The sequence below is a fragment of the Anser brachyrhynchus genome (genome assembly GCF_964034855.1).
Source record: "Anser brachyrhynchus genome assembly, chromosome: 5".
Lineage (NCBI taxonomy): Eukaryota > Metazoa > Chordata > Aves > Anseriformes > Anatidae > Anser > Anser brachyrhynchus.
Window position 1 is genome coordinate 57427864 of NC_137699.1, and position 20574 is coordinate 57448437.

Here is a 20574-nt window from a genome sequence, read left to right on the forward strand (position 1 = left end):
TTTGAATGTGGTGAAGACCTGTGAGCAGATCCTGTCTATGGAGATATCAGGGATTAAACATATTTTTATGATAATATTTCATTGCTGAGCTTTTGAGAAAAATATTTACTGGTATCTTACACTTTGAAAAATATTGAATATAAATATTAGAGTTTACCTGAGCTCATTCAATCAGTGAATTTAATAACAGAAACAACTCTGACTCACTAGAGAAGAATGTTTTTCTACCCTAAATCAAGATTGTGCTTTTATCCAAAATCTATAGTCTTGCCCAGAATGTTTATAAGGATGCAAATATTGTATGGGATTTTTTTATTCTAATGAATATTCATATTAGTAAGAAGATGTTTTAAGAAGAAAAGTCACTGTATTTTCTAATCTATATTTCCACATAGCATGTTGCTACAGTGTTATACAAGCTTTGTAAACTAATCAAGTAACTACTACCTGACTTAATCTTTCCTTTTTGTACTGGGCTGTAGAGTGAATATGTTCCAGCTCTTCTTTCCCAGCAATTTTTCTTTTGAGGCTGAATTGGACTCTGTATGGCTCAGAATATTGAAGAATCTTAAGTGCATCTTCATATTTGATGTTATCAAAAAATATTGTAGCACTTAGAAGCTGATCACCTGCAAGAAGAATCAGACATCATTTCAATTAGTTTGTATTTTCTTGTGATTTTTCAGAATCTGCTGAATTAATGTTCATACAAGAGAAAAATAATTAACACCTATCATTGATTTACAATATAAAATTATGTTCACAAACTAGAATTACAGAATAGTTAAGGTTGGAAGGGACTGCTGGAGATCATCTAGTCCAACCATTCTGCTTAGGGCAGGGTTAATGACAGCAGCTTGCTTCAGTCTGTGCGCAGTCAGGTTTTGAATATTTCCAAGGGTGGTGACTCCATAACTTCTCTGAACAACCTGTTTCAGGGTCTGACCACCCTGACAGTAACATTTTTTTCTTATATTTTTCACTATTTAGACTTTGGACTTCTGTTGTTGATTAAATCACTATTTACTGGAGTTTTGCGGCAGAGTATTTTGTAGAAGAATTAAAGGCAGGTTCTTTGTGAATGTAATAATGAGTTGTTTTTTCTTTCCATTTTATTTGTGTATATACTACTTTCTATATATCCTTTTCACCATTCCAGTGAAAACTTGATTTTTTTAATGGTATACAAAACAATTCACGTATTGTTAATATTTAAGAAACTTATCTTGGAAATTATTAATATGGAAAGGTTATATTAGTTGGCTTGTCATCTTCTATTTCTATTATCTAAACAGATGACAGATCAGGCAGGTATCTATATACAAAGAGATATATGCCTGATTATTATAAAACTAAAAAAAAAAATCAGAAAATCAGACTGTACCTTCTCTCAGACTAAATACTTTTGAAGCAGGAGACTCCTTAAGTACTTTTTTAATAAATATTCCTTCATCTCCTCCACCTGTCACGCTAAAACCACTAGCACCAGCTTCCACTTCTGTTCTCAAGGTCACTTCCATTGTCTCCTAGATGTAGAAAAAGATTTGAATTTACGATTACTCATTTGTATTAAAGTATTTAAGATTGTACAATAAGAAAAGTGAGAATTCTGAGGTGTATTTTCAGTAGCTTAAGAAAGATTATCTAAAGCAGAGAATGTACTTGTTCAGTGTGGGTCGAGTCTGTTCTAAATTAAATTAAGCACGTGTTAGGTCCTTGCTGCATCAGGGCCACAGGGAAAATAGATTATAATTTGAAAATGTGAAACATACGGATTTTTTTAGGGCTGAAAGTCTGCATTTTCTGTGAAGATGTTAGGCACCTGAATTAGAGTCAACAGGCCAGAGAAGTCAGAATAAGAGTCAGTACTGTACTATACTGAAACCAGAGAAGACTAAAGAATGTTGAAAAGAATAACACAAGGACCCCAAATATGGCAAGTAAGTGTTCATACCTGCTCGTGCCCCAATGAACAATTTGTGAAGTTCCTGGCCAAACCAAGTCTGAAGTGATTCTTTTCTCATTTGTCCTTTCTGTCTACCCATCCACATCTGCGTAACAGACTTTACTGTTTTGCAAACCATACATCTAAAACTATTGAGTGTTTTTAGACTGACCTGTGGATGACTCTGTTTTGATTTGTCTGTAGAATATTTTTTGTTTTCTTCTTGAAGCTGAAAAATAAGTTTCAATTGTTTAGTGTTAATTAGTTCTGTTCTAAAGTTCAACAAAATGCTTGATTTAGACCAAGAACTGAGGCTGACTTTACTGGCAACATAGTCAAAACTGGGATATACAAGTAAAATGTACAGTGTTAACGATTTAACTACATAATTCCCAGTAGTAAATTAGATGCAGGGCCTCCCTGACTTGTACCAAAATTTGAAGGAAATGAATGCCAGAGAGCAGTTGCATCAAGACATGGAGAGCTTTTCTCAAGTAGCATATTTCTCACGCTTTCATCTTTGTGAACAGCACACGTTTTTCATTTATTTGATTTCAGCATGAATTTCAAAACATTGACTACTTAACACGAGTGTGCTAATTAATTTTTTACTTTTGAATAATGAATAGATACAGGTACTTTTGAAATATGTTTTAGATTCAAGTAAATTAAAATATTTTAACTCGGAAAAGTGTTATCATTTCTTGACACCTTGTGCCCCAGGTCCCTTAAAAATGAAGTCAAAAGCATTTTTTTGCCAAGAAACAAGAACACGACCAACAACAAATCAAATAAAACAACAACAACAAAATCAATGAACATGACCCTTAATGAACATGGCAGGGAGGGAGACAACACATCATTGTATATGGCATATGAGTCTTGGCTTGTTGTAGGGGCTGAAGTCCTTTCAATCAATCTGATAAAGCCATGTCCCCATGAAACTTAAGTGTCTTGCCTTTAAATATTCTTCTTCTATGGAATATTCATAAACTGGAGAGGAACCCTGTGGCCTTGGACGGATGTCTTCTACTGCCACTTCATTAACCTGAGGAAAAGAAATGAGTGGTGGAGAAGGCACAACCATGGTTAAACAGTGACCCATTTTTTTAGGAGAGATTTTCAACTTAGGCACAGCCTCTTTCTGTGTACACATCTTTTATTAGCAATGGTGAATGCAGAATAATGAATAACTCTTTCCTTTGGTCAACAACAAACATAATGCTCATTTAAGGATGTTATTCGAGAACACAAGGAGCAGACTCCAGAGTGACAGAAGTGCTGGTACATTGACTGTGGTTTTCTTTACAAACTGTATGCATCTATGGGCTGAACAGAGTGAAAATACTAACAGATCAGTTAGTGACAATTGAAAAAGGCTATAACACTGCCATCCCCTGCTTTATTTGCATGGTTAAACTTTGCATCTTGCAACTTCAAACTTTACTGCAATCTATAAACAAGCAAACCATGGGAGAGTCCCCAAACGAGCCCTGCTGAGAATCGTCAGACTGTGGGAAACCTAAACCAGCAAATGCTTTAAAGAAATGTAATTGTAGCGAACAGTCATGTCCTATTTTGCTAGGTCTTGGTATTAAACTCATGCTGGTGAATCATGGTAAACAGCAGATCACACTATGTTGAAGCATCATTCCAGCTTTTGAGCTGGCAGACTAATCCCAAGCAGAAATACTACAAGCCACAATATTTCTGATGCAGAAAAGAATCACCAGCAAGACCCCGCTATAAAAAATAATAATAATAAAAAAATTAAGATCCCAATTTCACAAGGTAATTTAAAACAACAACAAACCAGCAACTCACAGAATCTTCATCTTCTGCATCAGCGTCAGCATCTCCCGGAGGCTCTGCCGGTCTCAGCTGTCGTCCAGAACCTGAAAGCAGCACACAGGTTGTGGGTGTCTGTGTGAGCCTTGCAAAGCACAGAGCAGCGAGCTTCCAAGCCAAAGCAACCCTGAGCAGCACTCCTGCAAAAAGCGCTTAGCCAGCGGTAGGAAGGCCTGCTTTCGTTCAAATTCCTTATCTCAGATCTCATTAGCATGATCTTTCCAAAAATACCAGACGTATTCATATCCAGAAACATAAAGGCTTTTGTAAAATAAAATAAAAAAATAAAAGAGGAAAAAGTAGAACTAGAAGATGGCCTGACTTTTTTTTTTTATTGATTACCAAGGAGGCTTAAGGTAGGCCTGGCAGGGTTTTGGCAGTGGTGGGGCTGCAGGGTGGTCTCTGTGAGAGAAGAGTGCGACCGTCCTATGACAGATGCAGCTGGTTCCAGTCAGTGCCAGCTGGTTCCAGCCGGTTCCAGCTGGTTCCAGATGGCTTGGTAAGGCACAGGACACATCCACTGCCTGCAATGCTGACCCAGCCAGGGGAGTTTCTGGCACCTCTGTGGAAATGAGTTTAAGAAACAGCAGTAAACACAGAAAGAGGGAACAATGTTAGAGGAGGAGGAAGAAGGAAAACACAGCAGAGCAGGAAGAGAGAGGAGAGAGAGCGGAGCAGGAGAAATGCTGAAGCAAAGTTTTAGCTTGAGTAGGAGCTGAAGTAAAAAGCTGTCTGAGCAGGCATGGAGAGTAGGTTTGACTCTGAAGGGTGGAGGAACCCACAATGGAGCAGCTGAGTGTGAAACAAGGAGCTGAAAAACAAAAACAGCCCCAATCTGCTGACCCCTGCCACCCACACAGCCCTTGGCCTCCCTGAGCTGAGGGGACTGGAGACCAGAATTCGTCTGGAGGGGAGCTGAGGTGTTTCTCCCAAGTGCGTGTTTGTTTGTTGATGGTGTGTTTTTGTTTTGTTTTGTTTGTTGTGTTTTCTTCTTCTTTCTTTCTTTCTTTTTTTTTTTTTTTTATATCAGAATTGGCGATTAAAAGTTTAAAAGTTTGCTAATTGGCAATAAATTAAAGTGATTGAAATTCCCCACCTAGAAACTCTTCGTTGACTGTGATAGAGGTCTTACGGGAGTAAGCATCATGATGTTTTGATAGTCATAAAGACTCTGCTTTTATGGTTTTTAAAAGAATCCAGGGCAGAGAGGAGAAGGAATGAAGGAGAAGGGCTGTTTGAAAATATGATTCTTTTGAAATGTCTGAAGTTGAGCAACAAAGAATGAAAACAGCATGAATATATTATCTTTTTTAGTGATCTGGGTTTAGCCAGTAGATGACAGTGTGGCCGAGTTACACATTCCCTGATGCACAGGATATTCTAATACATACATAAGTCTTGTCCTGATGATTATACCTCTTTCCTGTCTCCATGACACATTGTTTTCAAGGCATCAGGCTGTCTCTCTCTCTCTCAGGACCAATTCTGCATAGTTTTGGCTCTCCTAAACATATCCCCTGGCTTAAAAATATGCTTGAACACTAGAGAAGACAGCCACAAGCAAAATTGTGTGATTTGTTCATTGTCTACTTTAAATGAAGAATTCTTGGCTGGAAAATGACATTTTTGACTGTGGATATTGCATGCTGTGTGTGCAGACAAGCTGGCATGTCTTCTGTATGCATGCAATCACTCTACAAGTTGCCAAGCTCTTGTTAAAATGGCTGTGATTTTGATAGCCTTTTTACATAGTTTACTGATCTCCTACATTTCTTTTTTTTCCTTGACTTTTTTTTTTCTGCATATGAAATTATTTACTATAGGCAGAGTCATAAAAGATCTGTACCATGCGATCAGTGATGGACCACTTCAATAAGATGAATGGTGATAATGTGCTTCCAGTGGGAATGTCCCATGTCAGTCTGGGGGCCAAATTTCCAAACTTGACTGAACAGAGGACACCTTAGCCATGTGTACATCATCTTAATCATCTCTCCTATGATATTTTAGCTCCAAAGAACTAGGATCAACTTAGAACGTAATGGGACTGCCAGACCTTGCCTTCTTTAGCATTCACAGGCCTAGTCATGACCCCTACGAAGGACAATTCCAGAAAATGGTCTTAATGCAGGTCCTAATTCAGATTAAAGACCTAAATATATTGTTTTGATTTTTTTTTCTCCCAAAAGCTCTAGCATATGTAATTTTCAGAAACTCGATAAAATTGGAAAATGAGCATTTATATGTGTATTTATATAAACCTGGTTTTAGGCATTTCTGCTTGAAATTTCTGGAATTCATTCATGAAACTCTTCACCACATTTATTTTAATGACTATCATATGGGGAGAAGAGCTGCAGGACTGAGGTTTGATTGTTTAATTTGCTTAGTGCTTCTAAATATTCAGGTGCCAACAGCAAATTTTATGGCTATTACTAAAATTCCAAGAAATCGTAAGGACTTAGGCTTGTGGTATTGCCGTATTTTTCACTTGGGAAAATCCCACCCACGAGCTTTGAAGTCCAGTAGAATGACTTAAAAGAATAGTACTTGGATTGCTAGAGCGTTTGCACTTTAGTGCAGCACTTTAGGCTAGTTACAGCATTGATCCCTGGTGGCTGCCAATGATTTGCTACTGGAAAACTAAAAGGAAAGAATTATCTGGGAGGATTCTTGGACTGGTTCACTGCTGTTTCTCTTGTTTTACTCTGGTGTAACCTTAGTGACATTTTAGTTGTCTAGAACTGGAGCAATGCAAGTATGAGGTTCTCCATGCTAGGGGCTTATAGAATCATTTAGGTTGGAACAGACCTCTAAGATCATCCAGTCCAAACATTAACCTAGCTCTGCCAAGTCCACCATTAAACTATGTCACTAAGCACTACATCTATACGTTTTTGAAGTCCTCCAGGGATGTTGACTCAACTACTTCCCTCGGCAGCCTGTTCCAATACTTCACAACCCTTTCAGTAAAGAAATTTCTCCTAGTAGCCAACATAAACCTCCCCGGAGCAACTTGAGGCCATTTCCCCTCGTCTTATCACTTGGTGCTTGGGAGAAGAGCCCGATCCCCACCTCGCTATTGCCTCCTTTAAGGTCATAGTAGAGCGCATAGGTCTCCTTTGTAGATCTCCTTTGTAGGTCTCCCCTAAGATGCCTTTTTTCCAGGCTAAACAACCACAGCTCTCTCAGCTGGTCCTCATAAGACTTGTTTGCTAGACCCTTCACCAGCTTCATAGCCCTTCTCTGGACATATATCAGCACCTCAATGTCCTTGCAGTGAGGGGGCCCCAAACTGAACACAGTACTCGAGGTATGGCCTCACCAGAGCCGAGTACAGAGGGACAATCACTTCCCTAGTGCTGCTGGCCATGCTGTTTCTGATACAAGCCAGGATGCTGTTGGCCTTATTGGCCACCTGAGCACACTGCTGGCTCATGTTCAGACAGCTGTCAACCAATACCCGCAGGTCCATTTCTGCCAGACACATTTCCAACCACTCCTCCCCCAGCCCGTAGCATTTCATGGGGTGGTTGTGCCCCAAGTGCAGGACCCACCACCTAGCCTAATGGTCAGCACTAGCTTGAATGGCCCTGTATAGTTTGCACAGTTGATTTATCTTGCCATCCAGTAGGGCATATCCTACGGGTTCTAACAGAGATAAAACTCTCAAAACCAGTTACTTTAAACAAAGGATACAAAGAATGATTAGGCGACCAGTACCTTCAAAATCTTCCTGTTGCTAAGACTGCGCTATCCCTAAAACCCAAGAGAATTACATCACTTCCTGCAATGAGACCTGAACACTTACTTCCCATCAGGATGCCGTGTTAAAACAACAAATTACACTGCCAAGTCTTGTTCGGTGTGGATGTAGAAAGGTATACCTGGCCTGGATGATATCTCAGAAGATCACCAGAAATGTCATATGCTGTTTAGGAGCGAATTTGTCAGTCTAAAAAGCCTCTTTTACCCACCTCATGATGTGTAGAAAGGGAGAGAGTCCTCCTGTGAAAGCCCTTAGTAAACTGCTACCTCTCCTAAATGGTAATAGCAGGATGCTTTCCTACAAAAAGGAGCAACAATCTACAGGGTTAATAGAGATGCAGCTGAGATTACACGGAGAGACATCAGCTACACGAATGACCTCCCTTCCCAAAGCTTCACAATTAGGGCCTTCGCAACCATCCTGATTTCCCCAGACTCCGTGTGCTTGTTTATTAGGTCTCCCCTCTACCATAGTCAACCTATGTCATAAAAGACTTCTTGTACCCCTCATTCCCACTGTAGAGTGGGTCTAAGATTTGCTTTAGATTTTTTTCCTTAAAAGCAATATCTATAAAAGAGGGGAATTACAGTACATTGATGAATTCCATTTTCAGCAAAGCCTTCTTTTTGTTTGTAAAAGACTGTGCCAATAAACTATAATTTATATGCATGTCATTCTCATGCCCCAAATAGTAACGATGCCAACATTTTATAGGTTTTAACTTTTTTTTTTATATAAATCCTGGACAACCAGTGCTTTGTTCCAAATGTTTTCATAAACAAGATGGAATTTACATCAGTGACTACTTCTAATAGCCAGTGAACTGACTTCAGAACAAGGGAATTTTTTGAAAGTCGGCAGTAGGAGTTATATAGAATGGAACATTTTCATATCATATGACTGGAAATTGTGTTTGCTTTTAAAAATACATTTTAACATTATTATTATTTTATCTTTAATGTAGCAACCCAGCTGGGCTGTTTTGGGTAAAACTGCAAAAATATAAAACCAATACTTTCTTCGGTGTGCACATTCTGTGGGTAACAGTTTCAAAAAAAAAATTTAGACATTATAATCAATTTAAATATGACAGTATAATCTAATTCAAGTCAACTGGGTATTAATGTATTGTATAAACTGAACAGAAACATAGCTTTAACTGTGCCACTAGTGTATAAATTTACCATAATCTGAGTGCTTTAAAATCAAATTAGGAATAAAACAGCAAATGACAATACCGGATATGTTGTTAAAAAAAAACACAACACTATAGTATTTTGCTGATCATTCCAGCTTCCTTGCTTACAGATTATATTCCTTTCTCTGCAGTTCTTAGATTTGGGCTTTCTGCCTCTTAAGATTTCATAGTACAGATATGTTTGCATATGAATGTAGTAAATTTAAGAAGTCTGCTCGTACTTTTTAAATATGAAGTTTTTCTTTGCATCAAATCCTTAAGCATTAGATTTCCTACCAAAAGTGGCTTTGTTTTGTTTTATTTATTTATTTCTGTGGAAGAGAACTATAATGCTGTTGTCTTGTTTTCCCTGGGATTTTAATATAGATTGGTTAAAACCAAGAGGAGTAGCAATCGTTGCAATGCACATATTTTTGACAAAGATTGAATGCTGCTTATTTTCAGGTAGTATCGTCACCAGAAGAGGTTTCCTCTTGCCATGTACCAACTGGCATGAATTATCCAACTTCACTACTGGATTTCTCTTAAACAGACAGAAACCTGAGCTGTGGTAAACATAAATCTTTAGGAGAAAACTTTTATGCTTTGCTCACTCATTTATTATCGTTTGTTAACATATGAGAGCCACAAAATTGTGCCTTTTCTTTACTAGGATTTTGATAATTACCATTTCTTAGCTGCAATAAGAAACAAAGAGTTCTGTTTGTCTGCTATTGATCTGGTCATGTGGAAATTAATAGCTTTGAGTCCATAGTGAGTTAGAGGACTCATGCTTAGACACGCACAAGGCTGAGACATCTTTAGATCAGGTCTTTTCTGACAACGCAAAGCACACCCTGGGCACAGAACTTTATTTGCATTATCAACAAGGAGAAGGAGGAGTGAATAATTATGTGACAAACAACAACAATAATAATTTGCTATCATTATCATTGTTGGCACTCTGTTTGACCCAGCAAATAATTTATACATGTAGGTCAGCAGTTTCATGGGGCTCCCTCATGTGCTTAATATCACCTCTTGTTATAAATAATGTTATGCATCACTGCCATCGTTCAGACCTTCAGCTGGCATCAAGACCCCTCTGCCAGGGCAGTACCCCCAGCCATTGGGTGCCCACACCTGCAGACCTGTCTGTCCCTGTGCCCTCAGCCCCCCCTGTCCCAGGCTTGTTGCCTCTCATGCATACGCTGCTGGTCACTGCTAATGCACTGCTCCAGAATTGCTCCTGTTTTTTAAATTGAATCCCTTTCTACAAATGGGTAGTGTGCCCTTCCTTTTTTATTTATTTATTTATTTATTTTATTTCCTATTGCTTGTTCTCACACTCTTGTAGGTATCACAATTTCTTGGATTCCTTCTCTTCCCTCAGAGCTCTCACAGCCTCCTGAGCAGTGCTGAAGCCCCATAACCCCTTCTGATTCACTTCTCGTATTTGAAATAGGGAATATTTAGAATATTTAGAATATTCAGAATTGTAGGTCCCAGCTCAGGAAAGCACTTGATAACAGGAACACTATGCACATGCTTGGCATTTAACTTGGCCTCTCAAGAGCAATTTTTCTGATAGGTAAGTTTACCTGACTTTAGTTTACTAAGAGAAAATTTTCACTTTGAGGTAATAGGCAAAAAGGCAGCAATTCAAACATTTTACTTTTTCTTTGGCCTCCTCAGTGCTTTTCATATCTGGTTCTATTTTATTTCCATCCCCATCCACAGCCTCAATTATTCTGATGGTTTATTAAATTAATGCATACGTCTTGCACTGAGTTCTCTGGGTTTCCGAGGATATCCCAGGAGACTGAAGACTGATGAATAAATGTAGATCAACCACCTGATTAAGATGTCATTTCAACGAGGCAGTGTCATCAAGCATATAAGCTATTGCATTCCTGGTTTAGTTTCCTTAAAGCTCTCATGGCTGAAAAATAGCCTAAATCAGGTCTTTTTTTGTTTGTTTGTTTGTTTGTTTGTTTGTTTGTTTGTTTTTAAAGCCCTCACAGACAAAATTATAATGATCACAAAAAAAGACCATCTTTTCCATCTCAGCTGCCATTTTCTGCATATGAACATGATTTTTTGGCACTTTAAAAAAATATTTTCATCATTTTCCAAAATTTGCTGTGTTAAAGATCTCTGAGCTCAAAAGCTGATGTTTGTGTTCTCTCACCACAGGCAGGGGCTGCTCAGTGTGAGGGGCTTGGCTAGGTCAGTTCAGAGCAACCAACCCCACCATCCAAATCCTCCTGGGCAATTTGGAGGAAGAGTCACGTTCTTCCAAGCAAGCAATGCTGTCTGTCTGTGAGGGAAATGACCCTGCAAGCATCACTTGGTGAAGATCAGAATCTGAAAGCTCCTTTATGCATGCACCGTGCTCCTGAAGGAAGCTGCCACAAGGCATTACCAGTAAGCAGCCCCGACAATGCTGGGGAAAAGCATCAGCTGAAAACTGAGAGGTCCATTTTCTACAGAAATTTCCTAGTGCATTTCAGGGGACTGGTTTCATTCCATTGTCCTGCGAGATCCCCCGGGGCTGAGAGTTACAGCAACTGCTGGGCAGGGCCCCGGGGCATGGCAGGACCGCAGCGGGAATGCGGCGACTGTCACTCTATCTGGGCAGGATCCGTGGCAGTGGGGAGATGCGGGCGCAGTGTCACGGAGGAGGCTGCCTCTCCCAGCCCTGGGTCGCAGGAATGTAATCTTACTTCGCTTGGACCCCTGCCAGCGAGACAGCGGGGGGCACCCGCTCGCTCCACCTAGACAAACTAGCTTGTCAGCTCCAAAATGAACTATTGCCACAGTGGAAAAAGCAGCCGTTCTGCCTCAGAAGAAGTGTTAAAGTGAGGAATATCGCCCCCCTGCTTTTGTGTTTCCCCTCTGCCCTGGGCTGGGAGTGGGACCCTCCCCACCAAGCCCTGAAATTCTTGTCTCCCGAACTGCTTCTGTGTGTCTTCACTGTGGGGTGAACTGTCTTCACTGTGGGGTGAAGACAAAGGGCCTAGCCCGTGGCATGGCGATACAGAGGCTGCATGCGGCTAGAGGGGTTTAACAGGCCTTGCTGTCTGCAGGATGCTATCAGAACCAGTTAGGCCTGTGTCTGAGCTCTACTCCCGCCTTTGTTTTGTATCTGGTTTGGTAATGCCCCCTGGCTGCACTCTGTCACTTGGCTGCATACTTGTGCCGTGATGAATGTAACGCGGCCTTCCAGGCCAAAGCCGGGCCCCGTAGCACAGCGGAGCTGGAGGAGCGGCTACTCCCAAATAACCAATGTGTGAATAGTTTCCTTCCATTCAAGGCATGAACAAGATGTTTTGATTCAATGCCTTGGTATGTTAAGCTGCCCTTGTCGGCAGTTAGAGTACTTCATTAAAAGCCTTCAAATCATTTCATCTCAAAACCTTCCGAAACCAGAAAATATACGTAAGTTACAATCATCCATCTCCTCTCCTGGCCAGAGAGCTGTTTGTGAACTTAGCTCCTGCTTTTATCAAAGGGAACAGGCCTCTGCTCTGCGACGTACGTCCAAGTAGAGAAACATTTAGGGAGTTAAGGTTTCTTACACCCCAGACTGGGCTCTGTAGGATTTTACACAGCATTTTCTACAGGTTGACTAATATCAGGGAAGATGTGGAAGAGCACTGGCATCTAAGAACAGATATAAACACTACCATAAAAAGAGAAACTAGCAGCCCCCAGATGAAAAGGGGAGCGAAGGGCTTTCCCGTGTGTGTGTTTATTGATAAGCTCTGTCCACAGATTTAAAACTATTGAAAGCATGCCTGCTCACACTTTGCAACAAGAGCAAAGCCTTTCATGATACCGATCAGAAAGGGGCTCTTTATTTTTACAGTCGTGCATCTTTCCTCTGATGGTAAAGGTAAACTTAATAGAATCCATACGGCATTTCAGACCATCAGAATAAAAGCACCCTGGTGGGGCTCCACACAGACTTTCTCAGCTTAAGTCATATTTAAGCAATAAAATCACAGGGGATTTTTACTTCCAAGCCTTTTTTCTTTTTTTTTTTTTTTGTTTTTGAATTGCCAAATTGAAGTTTTCCAGATCCTGAGTTAATGAGTTTCATCCAACTATCACCATTTTTCAAGTACTTGGCTGAAAATTACTGCAACACATTTACAGTAGTTCTTGTGATCTATATAGGAAATGTAATCTAGCCAGATCCACACAAATCTTCTGGTGCTAGAATAAAATATTTAGTAAAATATTTTAATAGTCCAGTATTTCACCTAGTACTGAAAAAGAGCAATGTTTTATAGGAGTAACACAGTATTTGAAAATAAGCTCTCTACTAAAGTTTATTGTGACAACATCACTAGAATGATGTCCAAAAAAGATGGCAAAAACAGGCAGCACTGGCTTACATCTGAATTTGTCCCTCCTGATTCATCCTTTGTTGTGCTGGCTAAAATACGGCTACAAATGGCAGGGTTAAAAAGACAGATGGAAAATGCTCATGGCACCACCCAGACAACCAGAGGGTCAGTGCTGTTTCTCCCTGACCAAACGTTCTGTCTCAGAAGTAAAAGTTTTGCATTATCTCTGTAGTTTTAGTCTAATGATTGCCTGGAGGGTAGGTGTAATGTCCTGGTCTGTGTCTGTGTGTGTGCTTGTTGTAGGCAGGAATTTTCCTCTCTCTCAGGTTTTACGTGACAGAAGGGGTTTTCAGTGTGTGTTTTACTTCCTGCAGGAATTCTCATGGTGTTCTGGTGTGTAATTATTGTGATGCTAATATGACATTAGAGGCCTGTCTGATAATTATCAGTTAGGACTTTTCTCCAGGACTACAGTGCCTTTATTCTCACAGTGTCAATAAGGGAGGGGCATCACTTTTTAGCAGTCATTATTATATATGTCCCAGCTCCTGGGCTGAACAAAAATTGCTTATGACCCTTGTGAAAGGGGCAAGTGTGGTTTAGAGATTCATAGCCAAATAAAGCAATAAAGACTGGTTTAATCCACTGTGATCCTCAACAGTTTTGTCTCCTGGGACTCTCAACAATTTTATCTCTCGGGATATACTGCTTTGACTTGCAACTGAGTCATTACCAGTGCTGTAAATACTCATACGGCTACCCAGCTAAAATCTGCCAGGGTGTCACTGTCTGGATTTCAGGAAGGGTTTCAGGGACATGTTGCAAGTGAAATGCTCTCACTGGCTTACCCACTTCAGAAACCCTTGTAGGAACTACTCTGCAGGTATTTGGTTATCCAATATACTGATTAGGTATGTTGCAGCTTTTTTCCCTCTGAAATAAACTCCTCCACCTATATAACAAACTTACTCTGTGAAAGTGAATGCAAAGCTGCCTTCTTCTCGCAGGCGGCTCTCTTCTTACTGTCCTCCCTGCTAGATAGATAGCTGTGAATTCAGCTCTTATCATGGGCTGCCTAGAAGCGGAGGCAGGTGGGTGCCTATTGCAGATAAGGCCCATAAAGCTCACACAAATTAACTTTCCCACATTCCTTCTCCTCGCTGATTCATCCCCCCAAGAATCCAGGCTTCTCCTGGAGCAGATTGCCTGCTCCATTGCCAAAGCACAGCCCTGGCCAGGCTTAGAAATGATCAAACAAATATTTATCAAAAATCATCATTCTGTCTTGATTGACAGCCCTGGAGACTGAATTTCTCTGGCTTCAGAGTAAGTATTTCTTGAGAAGTAGTGGCTGTAACCCCAAGCTGTCTCTTAAGGCAGCCCAGTGCTGACCTGGAGAGGTTTCAATGGGTAGCAATGTAAGCTGACTGTCCTCTTTGCTGCTGCATTAAAGAAGGATGTTAATTTTTGGTACTTTTGGTAGAGTGCACGTTCCCTTAAGAATAAGTCTGAGAAAATCTACTAACACTATGTGAAAAGCCCAAAGCAACTGATACGGACTTTATATAAATGCCACTTACCACTCCAAATCAGAAACAGATTTTTTCAGCCCAAGCTGCTCTTCAAAACAGTTTAAAAAAAATCCTCACCATAATCAATGTGCAGAAAATATATATATATATACATTTATATTTATACATAGTTCAGGCTAAAGATTCTTATGGTCTAGGAAGACTTATTTCTCTTTACTCCACTGATAAAATTCAGTGCAAAATTAAGTGCCCAGATGTAGCAATATTAATGGAGTGATGTTACTGTGCATGTCTCTCTGGTATGCTGGATATAGCCCCTCTCAAAACAGGAATGAAGAAAAAACCTCGTAGCTTTTCCACAACCTTTTATGGGGGCTTTAATATAAATAACTGCCCTTGGAAACAGGTTTTCAGTTTGAGAGAAAGTTCCCTGGGCAACTTGTTTGGTTGTAAATCACCACAGAAAAAAATATCTTTTAAGCTTTAAAATTCCTTAATGTATATGTAATACCAGAGATATGGGGAAAAGGTGACAGAAAATTCTTATGGGAAAATATTTTACATCAAAGATAAAGTTATCAGTTCCTTCATTTTGTTAAGATAAAAATCTTTTCTGTCAATAAACAGTGATGGTAGCAAAATAGTATTTGGCACAGCTCAATTTCTCTTGTTTTTATGTAGTGCAAGAGAGCCCCTTCAAAAATTAAGGAGAATTTCTGGATGCAAACTGTGGGTTTACAAAAGCACAAAAGCTCATTTACAGATAAATTAATCCATTGATTCAATTTAATGAATTAATTAGTATAGTTCTGTTCACATCAATGTAGTTCAAGTCTGAAAAATAATCAACTATAGAGTGGGTTTTCAGCCCAAAGAGGTCAGATTTCAAAAGAATTAAACAGGTGACCTACCAAATTCTTTGTAAAAATGTTATCCCCTTGTTTTGGTTCCTTGGTATTCACCTCTTTTTTGAAAGACTTTCCCTAGCAGAGGTATACCAGAATCCCATCTTGCCCCGGTATATTCTAAGCTTCAGTTTGATAACTGTCCTCATTTACAAATTAAATTTGTGAACTTAATCTGTACTCTTTGAAATTAGAAATAATCAAATATATGAGGGTGAAAAACATCAGAATTGTAAGTGGGTCAAGTTATAGAAGGTGAAGCTGAAAATGACAAGCTTTCTTTGCATTATATTGTTGAAAAAAAAAAAAAGTGAATCTTTGTGCATGATTTTTAAATGATTCAGTGCTCACTTTTCCCCTCAGCACCACCGAGCCAGCCAGTGAGATGCCCAAAAATAACAAATTAGTATGCTTGCCTAATAGATTAGAGGAAAACACAATTTAGTTAAGGAAGTAGATTTCGGTTTCATGTTTCACAGAGGTTAGTTAAAATGACAGGGAGAAAACATTTTTTAAAGACTCACTGCTACAGTTCTGGATTTCTTTTTGATTAAGACTCAAATAGTGAGCGAGTAATTGTACTTTGGTTCATCCATTTAGTAACTGGTGAATTAACTGAGAAGGGTGGAGCTGTTTGAAAGCACTAAGAAAACTATTTCTTGAGTTTGATTATCACCCCTACGGCTGATTCATAACAGTTGCAAACATTCAGAGACCTTCTGTAATAAGAAAATAATGATATCTTATGGAAATGAGTAATTATTTCTTTATCATAATGGTCTACTTACACATAGGTTAAATATATTTTAATTGAGTTAAAACAGGATGTGTTCTTTTTGAAGGCGCATGTTAATTGTTATTATTTTTTTTTTGATGAATAGCTTTTCTAGATTCAGACTAACATTATAAAGGAGATTAAATTACATTTTGAATGCAATTGAACCAGCAGCCTCGCACCAATACAAAGCTGGTATAAGGAAAAGGAAGACCCTAGAGCTTTGGTTACAGTCTTTGAGATCTACTGCAAGTAGGTGGAGCTGATTCTTCTCTCAGTTGGATTCTTTGGAGTCTTTTACATCTGTGCAACAAGAGGACAATCCAGTGGCTTGTCCTCACTTTGCAGAATGCCAATGACCACTCCGATTTGCAAAGTTGTGGAGAGTTTGGGTACAGGATGTTAGAATGGGAGGCATCTGAAGATGACCCTCAGTCCCTCACTAGGTTTTTCTGCACAACCTTTCAAATCATATTTTAAATCCAGGTGTTTTACTACTTATGCTCTCTTGCAGTCTGCCGCATCCAATAGCCCCCGTGAGGACTCTCTGCTTTCTGTGAGCTGCAGTTGATCACGTATGACAGAGAGGATGCTGTTCTCTCCCAGAAAGTTGCATTTGTTATCCTCTCGCCATCACCATATACAGCTTACAGTCAGTGATGCCAGAAAAGGAGAATGATTCCTGCCTTGAAACCACAAAGTGGAATTATTTTCACTTTACTGTAAACAAAAAAAATTTCGTCACTATCTTACTCCAGCATTTTTAATGACTGCAGTAACAAAGTCCTCTGTAAACAGGGATGTCAATAACATTTTAGCAATGAATGAAATATTTTCTTTATATTGTGCTGTTGGAGTTGGATATGACAGCACTCTGCAACTGCTACTCTGAGTGCAGAATTTATGTTGTGTTTTGGTTTTTTTTTTTTTTTCATTACAAGTACTCTGAACACCACTTAATCACCCTTTAAACACTCTTTTGATGTAAGTCTGTCCCTTTTTGACTAAGGGAGAAAAGGAAATAGCAAAGTGTTTGGGCTGATCTTTGAAGAACACAAGCAGCCAAAGCACTCCTGTTTTGAAAGAAACGAAGTGTTTGGCATCTTTCAATGCACAGCATGATGCAACTGTGCAAGGATGGGAGAAGGGCAAAGACAATCCATGTATTGCCCAGAGTCAGTCCTACTTCAGGAGCTGCTAACTGAATATAAATAAATAAATTCCTTTTACACTTCTACACCAGGTAAATCTACTATGGTAAGGTCATCTCAAAAGGTTTTGAAAAGACACCAGGGCATGCATCTCAAGTGCTCAGAACCCAGGACAAGCAATGCTAAGCCAAGCACAGTGAACAGGGCCAGGGCTAAAATCTCGTGTCTCCTGGGAGGTGTTCTGCTGCTGATGGGTTCAGTTAGGGAAAAGAGCTCTTTCCTTTTTGGAACAGAGCTTGGGCAACACTTTGTGCTAGATCTTGTTCTCAATCCCTGGACTTTGAAGGCCCATTCTCAGAGGGCCTGTGTATGTGCACATGCAAAGTACACATTGCTGCAGGCTTACCCTCTGCAGCCGGAGTCACTGGCCCAGTTAAAAACTTCTGGACTGGTATTAGCATTGTGTGTAGGTACAAGAGGACTCTGGGGGGTTTGTTACTCTTATCGCTTGGACACATGCGGATATTATTCATGAGTTAGTTACTCTGCAGACGTCTGCAGCAGGGAGGGTCACAATCGCTTCTACAGCCACATGCCTGAGGAGAGGGGTCTGAAAAAGTATCTGAACAGTTTCTAAGGAAGTTTCAGCTCTCCTTGCTGAGCAGTGCCAGCCCAGGGATACTGGAAAACACATTTTTCATGCATGTGTTTTGCATTAAATACAGCTGTCAGAAAAGAGGAGGGCTCATGTTCCTGAAAAGGTGCGGCAAAGAGAAGACAAATGGTTGGAATAAAGCCTTAACAAGAATGTGCCTGCTTTGCCTAGGCAATAATCACCACTCCTACAGACCCTTCGGGGCAACCTTTAAACAAGCTGGCTCGGGGACTAGTAGCTGTCTGGCTGCAGGATTTCAGGGACTGCTGTACAAACCCAGCCAACTCCCCAGCTCCTCCCCATCCCCACGCCGGCCGGATAGACACTGGCTCTGCACAAACTGCACCTTCCCCATGCTGCTTCGGCACATCTGGAGGGAGATTATCTGCAGCTGAGCCTGGCTCTCCCTGCCATGCTGCAGATAATGATTTCCAAGTGTGTTGGCAGTGAGCTGAAACCATCTCCCGCAATCTGATAATGCTTACCTCTAATCGTTTTGCTGCAGTAAAATTATGGAGGTGAGAGCAGAAATGGCAAAGCGGCTGTTTATTTGCTTGATGATAATTTTCCTCGTATTCAATAGATTTAGGTTCAGATTTTGTCCTCTGATCTAAATGCACGTTCTGAAGGAGTGCAGCTGGATTTACACCAGTGCAATACCAGAAGTGGGCTTGCGATCTTCAAATGTCAACATCAATTAACAGATTTGCTTATTTCACTGTAATATATTTGTATTTTCTATAAAGCTTATATTCAGCAATAATAGTTTAACTGAGATGCAGTTGTGTGGCAGCAGTGTACCACATAAATTAAGCTAACTCTGGGTAATATCACAAAAAAAAATGTGTTTATAGCTTCATGCCAGCTTCTGACTAATGCTTTTGTTTGTTGCTATAGCAAACCACACATGAATCTGATAGCCAAAAGCATGTTTATGACTAACCTTAGCTCTCTGGGGATTGAAAATATGGAATCAAAAAAAACCTCACAACACAATGTGAGGAGAACATGATAGGAAACACCTTTTTTGGCACAAGTTACTATGAACATTAAAAGTGAAGAACATCAAGAGTGGAAAACATTAGGAAATGGGAACTGTGGGAATAACCGGCTTTAACCCACAGCGATTCAAATGGAGCTTTTATTTCACATTGCAGAGTTGTCTGTGCAGCACTAGAGTACATTGCAGAAAGACCTGGCTGGGTGTTAAGGGATGGATCTAAGCCTCTGAGGTCTGGGAAAGCTTTGGATCACACTGCAAAACATTCAGATCACCTTACTCAAAATCATTTTTACGCTCTGCCTTGACACCTAAGACACTGGTATTCACGTAATTAATTTCTATTATGATTTATGCTTCAGGAGTTTCCAAGAACCTGTCCCAAGACCGACACCTCATTACGCTGTACAAACACACAGTGAAGAACAATGCCATCCCAACACGCTTTTTGGCAAACGAATGGGGAGAGCCGAAGGGAGAGGAGGGCGGACGGAGGGGGAGTGGGAAGCACCCACAGAGGCAATGGGACTGCACCGCCCACCAAACCACAGGCTGAACCCAGGGGTCTTGCACCCCAGCAGACTTGTCTGGTTCAGGTTGCCAAGAATGTTACCGTGGGAAGAATAACTCCTATCTACCCTGCAGAGGAAGGAAAATCAATAGTTAAAGTGATTCCTAATCTAGGATAGTTTACAACAAAGCTACGCTACGGCAGGCAAAGTTTGTATTAGTGTTGTGTATTATTCTTAATAACCTCCCTCTTTAATGGGTAAAAATAAATAAATAAATAAATAAATAAATAAATAAATAAATAAATAAATAAATAAATAAAGGGGAGTATTGCTGTATAGTGAATAGAGACAGAAACGATCAGTGTTTTCTATTGATGTGAATTACACTAGCTCTAGACTGCATATTGCATATTTATTCACAGATTTTGCTGTGAGTAAAGACATGATTATCACAATTCATGGCAAGTTCTTCCGTCATCTCTCCCAACACTCAGTGGAGAGTTGTAAGATCACATACAGCTTTATGGGGAGGGTGGCCTGACCAAGCTCTGGAGTTCCAGCTGTTTCCAAGAGGGTGTTCATGAAAGCCGTCTGGACCTGTCAGTAGGGTAAACATGATAGTATTGTAAATGGAAGCCTACAAAAATCTGTAGGACTCAGATGATACCTCCTGTTCATTTAGTACCACAGGATCAAGTCTTGAATTACTCAGATTTCGTTCTGCGCATACTCAAGCACAACATCCATGGGCCTCAATGAAACTGATAAAAGGCATGCTGCATCATGTTCATCGTGTAATTCAGGCTAATACAGCCCGAGATCAGCTTGGATCCCATCTCGTGCTATCCAGCTGAGTACACAGCGTTGCACACAGTGATCGAGACTCCATCTTTGTAAGAGTAAATACTTGCAGAAAAAAAATGCAAGCATTCTGTAGTTTAGCCATGAGT

General features: G+C 40.1%; 1 protein-coding gene across 4 annotated transcripts in view; it reads right to left on the reverse strand.

Annotated features, from left to right (window-relative positions):
* AHNAK2 (AHNAK nucleoprotein 2) overlaps window positions 1-20574 on the reverse strand; it is a 74480-nt gene that overhangs the window by 24228 nt on the left and 29678 nt on the right. For 3 of the 4 annotated variants that reach the window (XM_080592819.1, XM_080592818.1, XM_080592820.1), the window contains exons 2-6: window positions 3770-3840; window positions 2904-2993; window positions 2118-2174; window positions 1385-1526; window positions 448-629 (exon numbers count right to left, since the gene is read on the reverse strand). In XM_080592819.1, coding sequence (XP_080448945.1) covers window positions 448-629; window positions 1385-1526; window positions 2118-2174; window positions 2904-2993; window positions 3770-3840 — 542 coding nt within the window. Of the gene's footprint in view, window positions 1-447; window positions 630-1384; window positions 1527-2117; window positions 2175-2903; window positions 2994-3769; window positions 3841-20141; window positions 20218-20574 lie in introns of those variants that run through there. The other variant, XM_080592821.1, reaches the window with a different exon arrangement.